Genomic DNA, 20,379 nt, shown 5'->3' with positions numbered 1-20,379 from the left:
GCTTTGATAAAATAATTTTAATGAAATGTTTGATTAATACAATCAAATATATTAATTAATAATAAATATAATAATAGTAACCTATCGATTACCAAACGGTTACTAAATATTATTAAATATTTCGTTACATTAATAAAATATTTAATGATATTATTTCACCAAAGCTTATTGTTAGTTAGTAACTATTATCTAGACGTGATTATTGTTATCAAATTCTAGTGTATAGATTTTTATACGATAAGTAAGATAAAAATTCCATCTTCATTGCAATCACTGCTTGACCCTTTATTTCGTTAATCAACGTTGGCTGATCTAGAAATGACGGGAAAAAAGGTCAAAAAAGCAACTTTTTTATGCGGAATCACCATTCTCCATTTTCCTCTTACCTGAGTGTATAAAAATTCTCGAAGTAAAATCGATTTGCGCGCGAAGAGAGTGTGTCAGAGAGGCCTTCGGTCTTCGTAGGGGGACACCTTATATAACATGGGAAATTGGCAGGAGGTATTTCCTAATATCGAACGCGCGTCCTCTGGAAAAGAATGTCGGGGTGACATTACGGGAAGAGGGAGAAGTATTACAGAAAGAAAGAGACAGGAGTTCGCTTTGCTCCCGAAAATCTCGCTGAAACAAAGGACCGCGTGATAGAAGGGGGAGAACTCTTTTTTTTTATTTCTTCTCCGCACTTTTTCGATTAGGAAAATCGTATCGCTGGCGTTTATGAAGTGCACGTTTTTTACGAGACGCCGATCATGTCGTGACTCGAATTTTCTCGTTTCTGCCCGTGTGATCAATGAAGCCAGTTGCGTAAAACTAAAGCGAAGTGAAGAATGATGAACAAATTCATGAACAAATAGTCGAAATTTATTTGCCACTAATTGCATTTTTAGTCTTTATTTTAATCATTTGTTTGAATTTAAATAAACATTAGAGCAGAGACATTTTTACTTGTAAAACTATATGATTTTATGCTTAAAAGAAAGAGATTTTGAAAAATTAAATTTTACTCTATTATGTACAATATAATAAAATTCTATGAACAAAATAATTATTTTTTAAAATATTAATTATTTTGAGCGCTGCTATAAGTTTTCTTTTACTTGTATGTTACAGATTAAATCGCAGGAGAGAAGATCGCCATCTGAGAGAAGATGGCTGAGTAACTCCGTTCGTTGCGCATCGGGTCGGTGAGTTAAAAAGTAATTTTTATTTTCTTATTTTAATGCTAAATATCCTGCGCAGGACAAAAAAGTACACCGAAAGAAAGAGTTTGGTAATGGCTATCAAATGTTGGGTAAAATAAATTGAAATAATTGACATTATTTCACTTAACATTTGGTAGCTACATATTACTAAATTCTTTTTTTCAGTGGACTCGAAAAATGTTTCGAAGGGGAAATCAAGTACCCAATTGCGTGCGATCGATTTCCGAGAGTGCCGTACATTGAAAATAAAGTCTAGTAAGTACATTGAAAATAAAGTCTAGTAAGTACATTGAAAATAAAGTCTGGTAAGAATAATTAATATCAAAAGTGAAATAGTATTAATTAAATATTTGGTCAACGTAACCAGAAATAATTTTATTTTTCTAAATATTTAGTAAAGTTAAACCGGATTTAGTAATACTTGCTACATTTAGAAAATAAAATTACTTTTGGGCATAATGATAAAATATTTCATTGATAACTATTTCACTACATTTGGTAGTTGTTACTAGATTTTTTTCAGTGTATTTTTGCGCGATCGTAACCGTATTTTCGCGAGTGAGTGAGTGCAACGAATCCTGCTGAGGATCTGAGAGGAAGAAGACGAGGCCTGCAAGGCAACCTTTAGGTGAGTTGAAATATATACAACATATACACACTGAAAAACAAGTCAGGTAATAACTACTAAATGTATGTGAAATAGTATTAATTAAATATTTTGTTAATATAATCAAAAATAATTTTATTTTTGTAAATGTTTTGCAAGTATTACCAAATCTGGTATAAGTTTACTAAATATTTAAAAAAGAAAAATTATTTTTTGTTACAATGACTAAATATTTAATTGATAATATTTCATATTTGATAGTCATTGCCAATTTTTTTTTTTTTTTTTTTTTGCAGGGTTTATAACAATATCTATCCTATCTAATTAATGGATATCGTATGTTACAGATATTTTTTGAGGTGAAAAACGACGAGAAGAGGACACCGCCCATCGTCGCCGACTTATACTTAAAATAAACGAACCGCAGCCGGTTCGTCGCGTCGCGCATTTGTCTCGGGAGTGTCGTTTAAAATATTGGACTAAATAGACTTTTTTTTATAACTCCCATTTGATAGACTTCTAGTTCGAGGGCCGGGAATCGCACCCCCGCTGCTTGGCAGTGGATATCTTCTTACTGGGGCGTTGCGTATGGTGGCCGTGCGCGGCGCACCGCGACGTTCCATGCCGAGTGCCCGTGCACGAGGTAATGCCGGGCCGCATGTACGACATGCCCCGTGTGCATGTTGCGCGGCTGTCTGGTTGTGTGAGGTTACACGCTCTGTCTCTGACGATTGGTTTGGTCCTAAGCGGTAAGAGTTCGGATCGGTTGCCTTGAATTCGCACGTTTCTCTTGCTCTCGTCCGCCATCCTAAGGCTTTCTTAGATCCTTGATACCCTTTTTGGATTCTTTGGATCTGGGGTTTGAGCTAGGTGAATCACGTTTAATCTGACTTGGTCAGAACTTGGCCTTGTAGGTTAAGCTTGTGACGAGAGGCTGGCTCTCATTTCCTGATTCGTCTAAAATGCTAGACGTCGGCAATGAGTACCTTCTTCTCTCGTCCTGCCGGAGTGTCTTGTCGACGCCGCTTGGATATAGGATCCAGTGGGACTGATCTCGATGATCCGTTGGCTGGGCGTATGAACGAGTCAATTTTAGACGTGATTTTTGTGAGACAAGAGGCTTCGGATTCAATGCCATTGATTTCGTTTTCTTCCGCGTGGGGCTTACCCTTTTTTGGGGGCGGGTACGCGTGCGTCCTACTCGTCGACTCGGGGTGCTGAATCCACGGGACTCCCTCCGAATCGGAAGTCTTATCATGGGTTTTATAAACCCAAAGTGCCGCAGTGTCGCGTGAAAAACTTTATAGATAATTAGTCCACGCGCGCAAATTTAGTGTATTATTCGCGAGTGTTTCGCGTGTGCAACGAGTGGAAGAGGACAACCTATAGGACACTGAGAGGAGGAGGAGGCCTGGGAGAGGCATCGAGCCACAGCGGAGCAACCTTGGGGTAAATATAATTCTTTATTTATATAAATTTACTAATCTTTTTCTCTTTTATTTCATCTTATCGCAATAAATTAGAAAAAGAAACTTAAAGGAAACTCGTGTAAAATTTTATACACACTCAGAGAAAAATTATGTTTAAATTAATGAAATCGTTTTTTTAATTTGATTTTTTTAAGTTGAAGTGAAAATACCTTTGAATAAAATAAAAATTTATTTGATTTAATCAAACTATTTCTTTAATTCTAATAAAAGGAACAATCAACAAATTTCCTCAAGTCAAAGAAATTTTTCTTTATCCGTATAGCAATGTACAAATTTCTTTTAGTCAAACAAATATTTTTTACTTAAAGAAACCTTTCTCTAGACGTATAAGAATTAACTTTTGAAATATTGATTATTTTGAGCGCAGTTTAAATTTTTAAATCTTGTGTTTGTGTGTTACAGTAATCATCGCAGCTTCGTGGCTGATCAACTCCGCTCGTTGCGCATCGAGTCGGTGAGTCATAAATCGATTTTTTTATTACATTTTAATTCTTTTCAAATGTCCTGCGCAGGATAATTGTTGCATTATTTAAATTTTATTTAAATTAACTCTCCAAACAAGATTTTACAAATGAAAACAATTTTATCAAATTATGATGATAATGTAACAAAACTTGCTTAATTTGCTTTAATTTATTTTACTCTTCTAGTTTAGTTTTAAATAAAGGGATGTAATTGTAATTTTTGTAATACAAAATTGTTGCATATTAACCAAAATTTATTTGACTTCTCTAGATGAGATTAACATCTCATCTTACAAATAATTTTTTAATGTCAAATAAAGCTGTGGAAGCTCGCCCTTAAAATGGAAGTATTAACTTTTAGTAAAATAGCTAAGGTTTGTTCTGCGATGTTTGTTAAGCCATTGTGAGACGTTTGCTTCTCCGCGATAAATCTTTCAGTCCTCCTGGGAAAACGCAGTCTATCTTTCGTCGCGCTTTTCTAGATAAAGTAGAGTAATACACTATCCATCGAGATGGTAATAAAATATTAATATAAAAATATCGGAGCGTGTTTGCGCTAGAAGTGAATCCCGGGTAAAATTAAAAAGAAGAAGAAAGTGCGAGACCTCTCCTGAATCGGAGTAAACGGATGATAAAGTTTCTTCTCCTTCGATGTACATCTGCTGACTATTTGATAAACTTTGATATTGATTACGTAAGCATGGCGGAAGACGTGCGCACATGTGACATCCAAATTTATGTGAAAGTTGTCTATATGACCCGAATAAATAACCCAAATGCTTAAAAGTGTTGAGTTAGACGTTGTTTGTTCCGAGAGAAACCGTGCTATGTACACTTGTATGAATAAATGATTCTGTTACGTGTTTTCAAAAGATTGATATTAGTTCCAAACTGGTTCTCATTTAAATAAACATGATGAACGTGCGTTTATACGTTGGATACCAATTAAGTATCGCTTTACAGTACGTTTCATTCCGCCTTCTCTTATTGCGCGCGGTGTTTTCACAATAATCGATTTAATTAAATTCTCAACAATAGTTATCGTCGGAAGTTCACCGATCGATCTCGTTTACCTGCGAAACTTTAAACGCACACGCGTTATGGCGCAAATATAATTCTGCGCAACGAGCTGCTCTATCCGCGATAGACGCGGTGCATTAGGCACACCCCGTACACGAACTCCCGATAATGCACTGGGGATAAACGTAACGGAGAATTTAAGACAAATATTTGTTTGCCACATAACGCGGAAACTTGCACCAAAACTCGCGATGTACGGCAATCGTTATGAAGATAAAATTAAAGTTTTAACAAAACGAAAGAGAGAAAATTACGTGTCTCCCGAAACGAAAGAGAAATAAAAAAAATTCTAGATAATATTATCTTCTCTCTCGCTGTGTGAAGGAATTTTCATTTCATAGTGTGCATAAGGTGTGCGAAAGAGTTTATATTAAGCATAAAACGATATTGTTTTATTGGCGAGAAAAATTAAAAGGAACTTCTTTTTTAATATATTTAAAAACTCTTTTAAATCTTTTTGCCACGTAAAACATAAATGTGTATTATTAAATGCAAAATTTAAAATCAAGCAGATAAAATTATTCCCACTCAGCTTGAGACTCTATATGTATGTGTGTGTGTATGTATATATATATGTGTGTGTATATATATATATATATATATATATATATATATATATATATATATATATATATAGATATAGATATACACATACATACATACATACATACATATAGTACGTACATACATACGTACATACATACGTACATACTTACATACATACATACATACACACACACACACACACACACACATATACACATACATACACAAGATTCATCATAAATCTAACAAGGATAAATATAAGGGAAAATTTAAGATTTAAGAACATTTGTTTATCCTGTAACGCGATATCCTGTCACAGCGGTACTAGACGTCTCGGGCCAGATCGGCGTGCGGGGAAAGGGCAGAGGATGAGTTAAACTTTTAACGAGCTTTCTTCCTTCCTCCTCTCACGGTCCTCTTAAAGTTCCCCGAGAACGGTGCGCAACTCCCGCGCTACCCGCGCTTCTGTTTCATCGTGTTTCCCGTCGACGAATGCCGAACTTCCTCCTATCGTCCTGCGATGACACAGGTCTGCATTTATCCGCGGCCGTCCATCCATCATGGACCGCGAAGCTTCTCCTCCGCGAAGAGACGCGTGATTTATCTGCTTGGCGAATGCGCCGGTCAAAATAGCTCAGATGAGTAAAGCTCGCAACGAACGTTTGCGTTCCGTTTCATTGTTCGGAATTAAGCGCGGTTCTGGGAGAAAAAAAAACATTTTCTTGTTTACTTGGGACAACTTTAATGTGCCAGTCATCGGGCCGTCAGTTCTAAATAATTGATCACTAATTATGAAAAGAAGAGACGAAAGAGCGGATCGTACCCGCGCGCGAGTATTTGTATCATCAACTATTGGTTGCATCGTCTTGTTTTTATTAGTCTTTTATTTTCGACGCGCGCGTTATATTTTCTACCTACCTTTAATGCTGATGCTATTTGTAGGAGTTAGAGCTTTTTTATTACGAGCTTTTAATTTTGAACATCTTAAAAGTTCATTTGACGATAGAGTAATAATAAATTGTATTCCAAGATAAGTCAGGTCTTTTAACAAATGAATAATTGAATTGGTTAATACTCGTTTGTTTCATTTCATTTATTTCATATTTATTATGTATATATAAACGGTCGCTTAAATCATCTTTCCAGCTACTTATAGTGTGCTCTATATTTTTATCCATTCTTGTCGTCGAGTGCACCGTAGAAAGCACTTTTAGATCTATTGGGACGCGTATGAAGCTCAGCACGCAGTGTATGCTCGCCTTACAATCGGATAGCGAAAAATAATATATATCCTTCTACTTTCTTTTTTGCCCTTCGTCCCTTTCTTTCTCTTTCGAAGCATGCTTCCGGCACGTGGCCGAGATTCCGCCGCGATATCGCGAGAACGGCAATTATTTCGTTGCAAGAATTTTCCTGAAATGTTTCCGGAATTTTCGCGCAAAGTTAATGGAATTTGAAGGAGAAAGTTACGAACACGGCCTCGAACACCTGCTGTAATAAGATATTTCGTGTGCGTGCGCGCTCACGTACAGTTGTTAGTGGTGGCATTCCTCTCGAAATAATAATAATTTCACGAAACTTCGCGTTTCTTCCGCGGGGTGCGACTGAATAATGTTATCAAATGCACCGAGCTTGCATGCCTTGCCGGGCCGTAAAGACCGAGACAAATGGAGGCTTTCTTAGAAAAATGTTTGCAAGCTCCGTTCTCTGTTTTTACAGATATTTTTGACGGAGTATCTCATATAGTGTTTATTGTATTAAATAACATACATGTCTTTTCAATCACGTTACGTTTATCATTGAGACGTTGTAATCGTAACTACATAATACACTTTATGAGTATCAGGAAAAAAAATAGTTTTTTACTTAAAGAACTGGAAAAGAAAATAACGTTTTGGATCGCGCTTGTATAATAAACTTTTAAGCTGTCCAACATAACAAAAGCTTATAATAGAGAAGCTTCAACTGTTATAGGATAAATAAAGTTGTATAAAACGCGGTGTCGAAAATGAAAAATTAATAAAAATAAGGTACTGTCGCAATTGTGACGGTACAGATGCTCGCGATCACGATCTTCTCTCCTCTCAGCGTCGTTCGTGATTCGCGTATTTCCGGTATTCGGCGAGTTCCCGTGCCAGCAACACGTGATATTTCGGGGGCTCTCTCCTGCATTCCGTCGCATCAAAAACCCGCATGCGTGCGATGCATAAGGATGAGCGACGGAATGCGCCGTGCCGTGTCGCGATTTCTCGACGAGAGCAGGATGCGCGGGCCGATCGGCCGATCATGCGCGAGCTTTTCGAACTTTCGACCGGCCGGAGATCGGCGGCAGTCCGTGTTGAGAGAGAGCAGTCAGTGCAGTCAGTGCAGTCAATGCAGCCGGTGATTCCGTGGACCCTCTCCCGGGGCCGGGGGCGTCGATTCCGTTAGCGGGAAAGTGCCGCCGCGAGGGGTGCGTTTCGAAAAGGCACTTTGCCGCTCCAGGAGTGGCTAGACGCATCAGTGGTGGGGATATTATAGCGAGAGCGGAGCTGAGAGGGTGAGAAGAGAGAGGTAGCAGCGGAGGGGAGGGAGATAAGCGGGCAGAGAGAGAGAGAGAGAGAGAGACGGAGAGAGAGGGAGGTCAGATAGATAGAGAGGGTCACGGGAGAGAGGGGAGGGACGGTCCGGAGGGATGGAGACCGTGAGAGCGTGAGAGGGTAGCGATTGTGCTACAGTCGCACCGCGACACCCCCACGAGCAAAATCGCGCGCGGCAGCTCGCATTCTCGTGTATAGAGTCGTGTACGTGTATCGCGAAAAAGGGCCCACGAATAGTGCTATGCTTTTGATGCCGCGATTGGGAAGGTGTCCTCCATCTTCGTCATTGGCCTTATCCCTGTCATTTTCTTTCAAGTGAAAGCGCAAAAGCCGCACGGAGCACAGCGCTTCCAATGAGGTGAGTCTTTGTATAAGTGGCTTTAAATGTACATTCTTTTTTCTCTACCAATATAGTATAAAAGAATCTTTTAAACGTGGCGGTTAAAAAGAGAAATGAGACGGATATAATTTCTAAAATAAAAATACGAACAAATGAAACAAAATCTTTAACTAATATTAAGTTTGTTTAATAAAATCTCTTGCGTTACATGGTATTAGATAATAAAATTGAAAAGTTGAAGATAAAACGGCGTCAAATATTTTCTAGAAAAAATTGACTTTATTTCCCTTTATTTCTGTTTAAAAGTGGGTGTCTTCTAAAATATCTTACTCTGATACCAAGACGAATTTTGAATGCATTCAAAATTAGATTTAAAATTTAATAAAATTTTTTAGAAAGATTATTTATATTAAAAATGATTAGGAACGCGAATTGGATCTTTTAATAAATTAATTGTAAATATTTTATTGTCATTTTTTTATTGCATATTAATTTTTAACAATTTATTTATAATAATTAGAAACTATGCTTGTAAACTGTTCGCTTTATTCCATAGCGGATATAGTAAATTTTGAAATAACACTCGAAAATAAAGCGACCGTTGATATATATTTTATGCGATGGCGAGACTAAATAAAAATGTAGACTAAATAAAATGAAAGTTGCATTTGCCATCGAGATATATTTTATATATTACGTAATTTAATTTTTATTCATTCTGCGATTTATTTTTAGTCGAAATGATTTCGTGTATCTATCTTATTTTATATATTATAGTTTTAAATGTTATTATTATCTATCGCTTTTTATAGAACAAAAATATAATTTCCAATTATCGGAATTAAATTTTTTTTCGGAACTTTAATTCGATACGTTGGTATATTGGATTTACACAAAATTTAATTTGATTCAATGGAGTAAGAATGAAACTTTAAAATAACACGCTGTAGTTCTCTCATTCCTTTACGTATAATATTAAAGATTGCATCGATCTTGATGAGCTTGCTTCTTGAATGCAGCAGTCGGATGGCTAAGATACCAAATGTATTAGTTCCTATTTAGATACTTGTACTAATTTATTAAATTCCTTAGTAAGAAAATAATTTCGTAGAAAATTAGCTAGACGGAATTCTCAGCGATGTAGCGTAGATTCCGCATTCTTTCTTGGAAGGAAATTAATTTCGCAGGGGCTCTTTTAACCAGTCGGAACTATAAGCGATACAGCGCTCGCTATCTTCGAGTCGAGCATTATTAGGTATATCAAGGTACGCGAATTTTTGCGCGTCTCGAAGAATTATTTCTCAGGATCGTTTGTTAAAACGTCGTCGAGGTCAGTGCGAAGAAAAGGTCGCGGGCCTTTGCGCGATTCAACGGCGACCTGTTGATGATCTTTCTCCGACTCGATGCGTTTCAAGAAACACCCTTGGGAATTACATGCACATTTAACCCTTTACTTGTGAGTGAGCGATATACGTAGGATGGTTTAGAAGCTGCGTCTGTTTGGCTGTAAAAGATATTGTTAAAGTAAGAGATTACATTTTTTAGTATTGAAATTTATTTTGGAATACTTGTTTTTGAACTGAATATTTAGTTAAGTTTACAAGATTGCAAATAATAAAATCTTATTTTTAAATTAAATCGATATTACTTGGTATAAATATTAATTTTTAATGTTTAATTAAAATAGTTATTGTTAATATTAAAAATAAAGCAATTCAGCATTCTAAATTTGTCAAATAATTCACGGATGAAAGAAGCATATAATGATATTTTATGCAATAATGGTTCTTCTATAGCCGACATTATCCACATTAATAGGCAAAATAATGTTGGAAATTAATTAATTTTAGAATTAATTAAATATATAATAATTATTTGGTGATAGATAATTGATAATGGTTATGCAATGCACATGTTACACAAGATATATTTTCATTATTTGTCCACTGTTCACATTTGTATATTGATTTCATTTCTTTGAATACTGTTTGAATAGATCTGATAGAAACCTGTTGAGGCGCGGTCTCGTTCGATGGAATCGCCTGTCCGATTGCCAATACCGATCATAACGCTTTTCAAGGTTCCGAGTGCTCTTTTGATAGAATTGTCTTGAATTGTTTTACGAAAGTTTCATTAACTTCGACCAATGGGCTCTGCAGTGGTAAAAATAATATTCGCACAACGAGAAGTAATAACTCACTTGATCGCGTTCATTTTTATCGTGAATCGCAAAAATCTACTTGCGTATTTTAGCTATCAGTCATGTTAAATATTAAACTATTTTAATTCTCGTACTCCAATTGCTTTTTGTCGATCCGCAAATGCAAATATTGATAATATTGATTCGACATAATGAAAAATCTGTCGCTTTAAAAATATATCGGAAACTATAGTTTTCGTTATATGTACATCGTTGGCAGACGTTAAAACATTAATACATCCATAATTAATAGTTGTTTAATAAAAAAAATTTAAGAAACGTACATGTAACAGATTGACATATCTGGATTTTATTTCTATAAAACATTTAGTGTCTTATAATACAAGCTACTTAATTAATAGAAATTTATTATTGAATGTTTATTACATATTAACATCAACACATTTTCGTCAAGATTTTATTTTCTAATTTTATCTTCTCTCTATATTATATTCTTCGCTATTTTTTATTGTGGAAGTAAAATAAGTAGAGAGAGTGGAAATCACATAAATCCACGTGAAACAATCATAAATGGATGCAACTGCGTCGATACACGAGCTTTTTTTGATCGCTTTCCCAATTTCTTCCATATAGGAAATATATATAAGAAACTTTCTCGATCTGCAGCATACTCGTTTCAAGCATCTGTGTGCCGACGTTTCTGGTGAACTCATCTTTGGAGTGCTGCCAATGACTTTTGCCTGACACGTAAAACCTGTTGATGACTGTGCGATTCGCGAATTCTGCGCTTTATCTTCAATCGGATAGATTCTTTTTTATCGCGATGGGGCTATCGACGGTTACTCTTTAGTATTATAGCCGCAGAATAAATATGGAATATATTTAGTATTCCCTTAATTTTGTACGCTGACAAGGCATTCGTGAGCTCCATTAAGATGTAAAAGATGCGAAACCATATATAAGTAAGCTCATTAGCTCGCAAATTTCGAGAATAATTGCGCTACTAAACTAAGTGAAGTTAGAAATGCAAACGTTTTTACCAATACCATGCAATACCGTACAATTTTTTCATCAACTCATCGTCAGTCCGCTTTGACTACACGAGGGAAGTGCATTTACATTTCGCCCGGTTCTTTCTTTTTTAATTTCTTCATTTCCCCGAGAGACCTCTATCGAGCCCGTGTTTCTTATTCAGTACATGTTCGCAGCATTTTCAGGTCTAATAGGACCGGAGAGCTCGCGAGACGTCTCTGGTTCTATCTTTTCGCCGTTTGCCGCTTTTCCAATTTTTCGTGTGCGCGATCCACGCGGCGTGCCAATTTCGTGCGGTCGTAACTTTTCCGTATCGTTTGACCGTCGGGGAACATCGGCTTTTCTCGATTTTAACGCGGCACTGTCCGATCGTTACAAATAGCAGTACGTGGCGACGCGATCCACGCCGATCTGTCGGGGGAAAATATTTTCCGAACGAACGGCGGGAAAGCGGTTTGCGCTTGCGAAGTCTCCGCGGGCCGATTATTACCGCGAGTCGCGTTTAATTTCTCAGGAGACAGCATAATTACAAGTGAATTAGATATCGTTTTCAGGCGCAGGTGTCCGGTGCATTATTTCTAGTAATAATAACAATAACATGAAGTTTTGTTATCCGATAGTCAAACATTTGCGCTTGTTAGTCGCGATAAATGTTACGAGCAAGCGAAGCTACGTGGAGGAGGGGAAAGGTGAGGAGAGAAACGCATAAGAGACGTCGTTAAGTGTAAATAGAGTTGCACAGGAAGTTGGAGCGACGGGTACAATTTTTATCTGCAACACATGATTTTAAATGTCTAATTGTAAAAGTTGTTTATTTCAGATGATAATACAAGCTTGTAAGTGAAGTAACATTACGACTGGCTTTGTTTTTGTTTCGTGCGTGTTACGGATAATCCCCGGTATAACATGCGCAGTTTTTTGGCTATGCTTAATGAAATTCTACTGTCTACTACAGCATCCTAATGAGATGCTGGCATACAGTGTACTTAATCCGCATGAGAGAAACATTTACATTCTAAAGTGCAAATTCATTGTTTCGCGCGCGCGGTTAGTATCCGCGGCCGTTTCGCGAAGAGTCCGCCGCAAGATGGATTCTCTTAAATTTCAAACTATTCTTCTTGAGACTCGCCACTATCACCCTGGGTGTCCAACGATAATCAAGCCGGCGTCTCCGTGCATCTTTCCCGTTTTTTTTTTCTCCCTCCCGCGATGTGAGTCGCGAGAAGGAGGGAACTGGCAGCTCCTCCGAGTGGGGTGCAAAGTCGGTGACGAGCTTCTTAATTATTTCTCTTACGGTGCTCGCGTCTCGCAGAGCGGGAGACCGTTTCTCCTACCGTTCTTTTCATTTGTCTCTCCGCGGCTTGCATTCATTCTGGGAATTTAATCCCACGCATTTCGTTTTTACTGCGTGACAGCTCGAGACGAATGCCAACACGTACATCGCGTAATTCTCCAATTTCTTTTATATTGCTTTTCCTCGATATATTCACACTGGTAACGTTAAATGAGAAATTTAATAATTCCTGAATGCATCGAGCTTTGCGTTTATGTTTTTGTATTAGGAGAGAAATTCTTGGTAATTAATTATCTTGAGTTTTTGTGGTGTCAGCTTCAGTGACTAGTAATATCGCAGTCGTGGTCGTTTTTGCAACAAGAAAGAGAGAAAGAAAGAGAGAGAGAGAGAGAGAGGGACTCGTAGATTCTTTTTTAATGAATGCGAAGCACGCCTACGCAACGAAGCCAAGTTAATTAGAAGATAGGTATCATATAGAACGTTTGAAAATATTATCGTAGATTGAGTTCAAACGGAGAAATTCTATTGTAGCAATTAACCCAGAATTCAGCTTTATCAATCCTTCGCGAGATGAGAATATTGTTACAACGTTACTCGCCTCGTTCGCAGTCAGAGAGGGAGAGCGTGTTCTCCATGCAGGTTTCCGGATTAGGAAGTGGCCTCCGTGGCGGTAAACGAAGTGATACCCTCTCTCTTCTTTTTCCCTGCCACCTATTTCTCGTTGCCGTTCTCGGAATGCGTTCTTCCGGCGTGGCTGATGGGTCCCGTCTGTCCGTGACGACCATTAACTATCCCCGACGCAATTTTCGCCAGAGCGATGGAAAAACTTCTCGTCCGTCCGGTTATGTGCACGTTGTGCGCGCATACACTCGCGCATATATACGTCGCATGCTCCGGTAGCAGCCGGTCTTCGTGCCGGTGCGCTAATGCCCTCCGTATTTTCCGTATTTTCCGCGGTCAACTTGGCCGATGGCTCGCGATCCTCGGGGACGCGTTCGAATGACATAGCAGCTGAGCCCTCCCTAGTAATCGAGATGCGAGCTGTTCCACGTTGACCTGACAGATTGATTCTTTTCTAATCGCAACGGGCTGTGATGAGAATTTCACAACTCGCGCGTATATTAATATTTTTTTACGATTAAACACCTAAATATTAAGTAAATGTAAAAATAAATTTTCAAATAAACATATGCTTATAATTAATCGCAATTGCTTTCTTTTTTCACAAGCAGATCTTATAATGACATCTTAAAAAAGATGTACCTACTCTTGATTTCTTATCATAATTTAATAAATTCTTGTTATTCACTTTGCTTTCCGTAATAGTGTAATGTCTTTTATTATTTTAGTTTCGAAAAGTTAAAGAGCCATACGAACGGCGCGGATGTACGTGAATTATTTAACTGAAATTTTCATACAATCGATTCATGAGAATGCGACACAGATGCGCAATTCTCGCGAGAGAAAGGGTGAGATCTTAGAATTGTAGAAAGATTTTCAACAGGAAGCACATGTCCTTCCGCCGTCCCTACGATGTGGGCGGCCTTTGGATGATTGCCAATGAATGCTTAAATGGAAAGAACCTGTTGATAATGGCGTGATGTAATGCTCAATTCGGCACGTCCTACCTCCGATTTTCACCTCTTCTGCCATTTTTCTCTCCTTTTCTTCGCTGATATTTGACGACTTCGATTCGTTTCCGTATAAGTGTCTGTCCCCTCGAAGTCCTCGAGCAGCACACATGTCCAAAATCAGGACGTAAGATGTCTTAAAGATATGTTTAAGACATTTCTAAAAGATGTCCTAAAGATTTCTAAATGATGCTTGGATTTTGGACATGCTGTCTGGGTTAATGTCACTGGTGCGATTTACGATCTATATTAGAAAAAGTCTCGTACAACCGCATTTTTTCTTTATGAAGATATTGCTATATGATGAATTTTTTGCCGTTAGTAGTTACAGCCTTTAGCGATACGCGGAAAGTACAATTTACTGTAACATATAAAAATTTAGTTAGATCAGAAAATAATTTTATGTTGGAACACCAGAATTATTATGTAAGACATTCAAGCGTGATGAAGTTGCTGTAAAAAGTTTTGACGTTCTAACAACTAGTTTAAATATACAATGTAAATTGTTTAATAGTCTGACATAATTATTTTCAGTTCTGTATTTCCGCAGAATTGTTCTTTCCGTGTAGATGTCCGTCATAGAGTTAATTCAAGATATCACGTTTCCGTCGGTAAAAAACACTTTTATAACTTTAACTTGTAAATAATAAATATAAAAAGTATTTTTCAATATTATATTACAGTATATTAAGCCTTTAAGTTTAACGGTGTCTCTAGACATTCGGTTGTGCAAGGAGGCAATTCTTTTTCGTCGAAATAATGGTCTATAATACGCGGCTAATATGATTTCCTTGTTCGTGCAAATTGAATGATTAATTGCCGAAGAATATTCAAATTGCAAAGAACTTGGTCTAACACGTACAACGGATTTGATGGCTTTTCGAAGGGAACGATCGAGGTGGGCGTACGTTTCCGCAACGTATCCGCAACGTCGGCCATTAAACGGCCATTTGCCGTGCAAATAATAACCGACGCTTCCGACGTTCGGCTCTTTTTTTTTCGCGGCCGTCGAATTTTAGATTGCGCTTTAATATCGGCCGTCCGCTTAATCCGCGATGACGCTTTTTCTAGGATTTCCGAACGCTTTATTACAAAAAAGGTCCCACTCTCCGTCCGATGGACGGCAGATGTCACGCTTGCTGTTTTTTTGCCCTCGTGTCCTCTCGTGTGTCGTAACGTATTCGTTCGATCCGCAGTTTCGCTCGGCGAACGGATTTCTAGCCAGGGCGGGTGAAAATAAGGCACGAGTTCGCGGCGCGCTGACAAAACGAGAAGGAAAAACGGTATTTCAGGCCATCGAGTGCATCGAGCACATGCACGCCGCTGTGAACAGAAAGTCGAAAAAACGCACGAGATATTACGACAGATAAGGTGAATCTACACGAGTTGTCTTTCCTTCGCGTCCATCGTTTCCTTTCTACGATTGACGTATGAGAGACGTCAGCTTAATATAATTTTCAGTATTAAGCTGAGAATATTGCAAGCAAAGGGGCAAGCTTTCGAGCTTATTTTAGGATTAATAATAAATTATTATACGTTAAACACACGCATACATATAAAAATAAAATTAAGAAGCATTCGATGAAAATATTCACAGGATAAATTTATCTCTCGACGAGTAAGGAAAATTTAATTCTCAATCGGAACGTATAACGATTACGGCAGACGTTTGTTAGTCAATCACGCGAGCTTTTCGGAAGTTGAGATTCCCCTTTAATTCGTTAATTTGATATTCGAGTAATCTCCGTTTCGAATGATAATAAATTGAATACCGGGCGCGGCGCCCCGTTCTTCTGAAAATTCCGGTCTTTTAAAGTCGACGGCGCCGCCATACGCTTCGCCCCTTTAGTCAATACGCTTAATGGATAAACTTTGAAATAAACGTTCGCCGATACAGCTGCCTATAGACGTATTATATCGACGCATTATATCGTCGAGTTTTCGTTTTCTCGAAGCCAAAGTTGCTATATTCTCGCCTGCGCTAACTTGCCGCGATTATTGTCACCCGCATGGAAATAATTGGCCGTAATTTTCGTATCCGCTGTTCAGCTATCGTTATTAAATTGCAGAATAATTCGACGTGAATGAGCGATATGCATCGCTACTCGCTCGACGTGCATGATTTGTCAAAGAACAATTTTGCGCAATCGTTTTGTAATCATTTGGCAATGCGCTTTACGTGATTTTCTAACTTTTTATTGAATTTGAGCGATCTTAGTGTTTCTAGAAATAATTTTGCGATGTATTTATTATCGAAATTGTGTTTGTAAAAAAAATATGACTTTTTACATATTGCTGTGAAAAATATTTATCCAGGTGCGTAAATTTTATTGCGTTATTAACGGAGTTCAAAATTTTTACTGATATGATTTTATTAAATAATTTATTTTACTCAAATTGTTAGATTTTATATTGATATCTTATTCCAAATTTCCAAAATTTATATTATTATTGTTAGGTAGATCAAAGTAAAATGAGGGTGAACGGTCTTTTAATAACAATGAAACTAACATTATCGGCGTAGAAGAGGGCGGGATTATAAATGCACGAATAATTTCGACACGTTTGTAAGGCGGAAAGTCTAAAGTTTTACGATGTACTTTGCATATCTTCTGTTTTCTACAAATTGTTACGCGACAATGAATCGTTAAACTTTGCGTCCGTCTGCGACAGTCTTGCAACTACCGCTTCACGCTACGACGTTTACGCAATGCTGAAAACAAGAAAGTTGGAGTAAAATCTGAGGCGAATTTAAGACAAACATAATTATTTTATTGCAAGTTATATATGTATTAAAAGTCAGAAGATTTGTGCAAGTTTAAAAATAAAAATTTTTTATTTTTACAAAAATAAAGTATTTGCATAGTATTTGCGATATAAAATATAATATCACATGGATTTATCTTTTTATTATTTAATTAATTATTTTACTCGATGATATACTTAGGAATATGTAACAAGATACTATTTGGTTTATAAAACATTATTTCTTACATCGTTTTAACGTTTCGCTAATGAAGTTAGTTGCTAATTGCATCAAAGGCAAATCAAATAATTCTACTTTTTCAATAATCTAATTTTATGTTCTTCGATCGGCCATAAGTACGGTACTTGAAATTCATTTCTCCGATGATTTCGCCAGTTGCCCGACATATTGTCACAGGTTCGAGCAGTCGGTTTTGCTCTTCTTCGGCGATCTTCGGAGGTTACGAGACACCGAATCGCTGAGCTTTACATCCGCTCCCGACATTTCTTGCACCGATTCCGTTCTAACCCGGAACGTCTTCCAACCTTCTCCACCCCGTCCCGCCCCTCTTGTCTCCGACACTCGAAGGATACCGCACGCGGGTGTGCCGAGCATTTCAATAAAAGACATCCCATAGCAGACGGCGGGATTGGTGGCCGTGAAGGTGGCGAACGGGCGTAAAACGATACTCACCCCTTTTCACCCTTATTCACTCCCTTTCGTGTGATCGTCCGACAGCGTATATTCCTCGCTGGCATTATTTCCGTTTTAACAGCGTGGCGACGTGCGGTCACGGAAAAAAAAGAAAAGGATACTGGCAACTGCGAGTACGGTAATTTACGGGCCAAGCAACGGTCGGGAATTCATAAATGGTCGCAAACGTGAATGACGGTATAATCAACGGCGGTTCTTTTTGGAATTAGTTATTTCTTTTTATTTTTTTTCTACATTTTATTTATTTATTTATTTTTTTTGTTTGCACGTCGACCGTAATAATTTCATTCGATATCACAGTACGGTTTGAAAAATGCATGGAAATGTTGTTATAAATAAATATTTTTATTGTGTAACATGAATATTTAAATCTTCATATTGCTTCAGAAATATAAAATTTTTTGTAAATATATACCTTTAAAATATTAAAAAATGTAAATACGTAAAAAATGATGATATCTAAAAATAAATAAATATATTTGGAAATAAAATAATTAAGATTTACTGCAACTGTCAAACATAGATCGTTAGATCTGTTCTCTTTTATTTCTTTAATTAATAGGAATATAAATAGCAACGTACAAATAGAAATGGAAAAATTTATAAATATCTTCCTCGAATTTTTTGCGTCGTTAGTAAATTTGAAAAATATATTGGTAACCCAATTATAATAAAATTCTAATAAAAGAAATTTGATTTAAATCTCGTGTGTGATAACGAGATCTCGCTATTCAAAATCTGATGTCTATCTAATATTAAATTTCTGCAACGTTTATAATTTACGCGATAGCGATCGGTACCGGAAATAAAGTAATACTTTTCTTGGGCATTTCAATCACTATGTTCAACATTCTTCATATTTCGTCTCTTTTTATCCGTGAAACAACTCTATTCATAATACGTTTCATTATGGATAGAACAATCAAGTTAGAAACTGTCTATCGTTCCACGATAGGTCTAAAATAGCTTCTATTCATGGTGTATTTTATAATAAATATGAAGTAGCTGCTATTCATAACAGATTTTACAATATGTAGAACAATTTCATCGTGCTTCAAGTAGAACAAGTGTTCCATCGCCTGCGAGCAAAGAATAATTAGCACTACCCGCTTCTTCTTACCGAGCAACTTGTCAAACAGCTTATTGCAGTCCTTTTTCGCGAGGCGAAGCTTTGGGCTCTCGTTGAGAAGGATAGTCGGCGTAGATTTATTATACCGAGAGAGCTTCTACCGCGCGTGAATTCTCCTCGCTGCCTTTTAAGGCGCTAACAATAGTCGCCTGCACTGCTTCCTCCGCGCGCTCTCCTTTTTTCCACCATCGCTCAATTCCTGTTTTTGGGAAAAATTAGCCGTTCGCTCGGCGGATGTGGCATCGGTAGATCGGTTCTGGAAAAAAGTGCCCCTTCCCCTTTCCCCGTTTCTCCATACAAAAAGGGACAAACGCGTATCGCTCACGAATGATAGAATTAAATCAATCAGATTTTTGATTGAATTCGGCAGAGCTCGAAATGCATCCAACGCGGTTGCAACGGTATGCAGTAATGGTTTTGGCGTTGAACGCATCGTTTCGCGTTCGGACATTATTTCGGATTATTGTAATGGACTGTAAAGAAGAGAAGAGACGGACTTCTCTCTTCTCATGAAAGAACAACGACGGAGAGGGAGGAAAAAGTCCGAATCTATTTCCCTTTCTCTCGGATTCGCGATATCCCGGCATGGATATCCTAGCAATGCGGCGCAGCGATTGACGATGCATTAAAATCGCCGGAATGGTATATCGGCGAGCTCGCGAATACGTAACAATCGTGAACATTTTACCGTGATACGATTCTATTACACGGCAGAGCGAACGTTAAAGATCGCTCCTCCAAAATATCCCTTCGCCACGAGAGAGCTTTTACAATTCCAAGTACCGCGAGACGGCGCGCGGCGCGGCGCAATGCCGATGCCAGCGCGGTAATGTTGATCACATTTTTGTAAAACAAGCAATTACATCGCCGAGACGCGTTTCACATAGCGATAAACGGTGGCGTTATTGTTATTTCAGGGGATAACTTCTGTTACATTGGTAGTATTCCACTTTATTGCACGGTGAATCTTCTTCTGCAAAGTCGCAACGTTGTAAAATTCTGAGATAAAGTACGGATAAAGGGGATAAACGTTGCATTCTCAGCATTTTAACATTATCAATTTTTAAATGCTTTTCAGACCGCTGTAGCGCAATTTCGCACCGGAAAATCGCAATGTTCTAGATTTCATTATGAATAATGTAATTAGAAGCTATTTAAACGCAAGTGACCTCAATTGTTTTAAAGAATCATCCAAATAACGCTTTTATTCAATTACTCTCACGAACATCAAAACGGAACAGATCCTCGAATATCATTTGTCGTTCTGAAATGCTATTCGCTTAAGCGAAAAAATTCCGAACGTTTTGTAGAGAGAGAGAGAGAGAGAGAGAGAAAGACAGTGAGAGAAAGAAAGAATCACGCGT

At 37.6% G+C, this 20,379-nt stretch overlaps 1 protein-coding gene across 6 annotated transcripts in view; it reads left to right on the top strand.

The window, feature by feature from the left end:
- Positions 1 to 20,379, top strand: part of LOC105197808 (lachesin) — a 216,487-nt gene that overhangs the window by 58,507 nt on the left and 137,601 nt on the right. For 3 of the 6 annotated variants that reach the window (XM_039454615.1, XM_026131694.2, XM_039454614.1), the window contains one exon: positions 1,111 to 1,184. Coding sequence is in view for 1 of the 6 variants with exons in the window: in XM_039454613.1 (XP_039310547.1) it covers positions 8,322 to 8,326 (5 nt within the window). In the remaining 5 variants the exon portion in view is untranslated. Of the gene's footprint in view, positions 1 to 1,110; positions 1,185 to 7,999; positions 8,327 to 20,379 lie in introns of those variants that run through there. The other 3 variants (XM_026131695.2, XM_011164358.3, XM_039454613.1) reach the window with 2 other exon arrangements.

This window comes from Solenopsis invicta, chromosome 10 (assembly GCF_016802725.1).
Source record: "Solenopsis invicta isolate M01_SB chromosome 10, UNIL_Sinv_3.0, whole genome shotgun sequence".
Lineage (NCBI taxonomy): Eukaryota > Metazoa > Arthropoda > Insecta > Hymenoptera > Formicidae > Solenopsis > Solenopsis invicta.
This window is presented reverse-complemented; position numbering and strand designations above follow the sequence as displayed.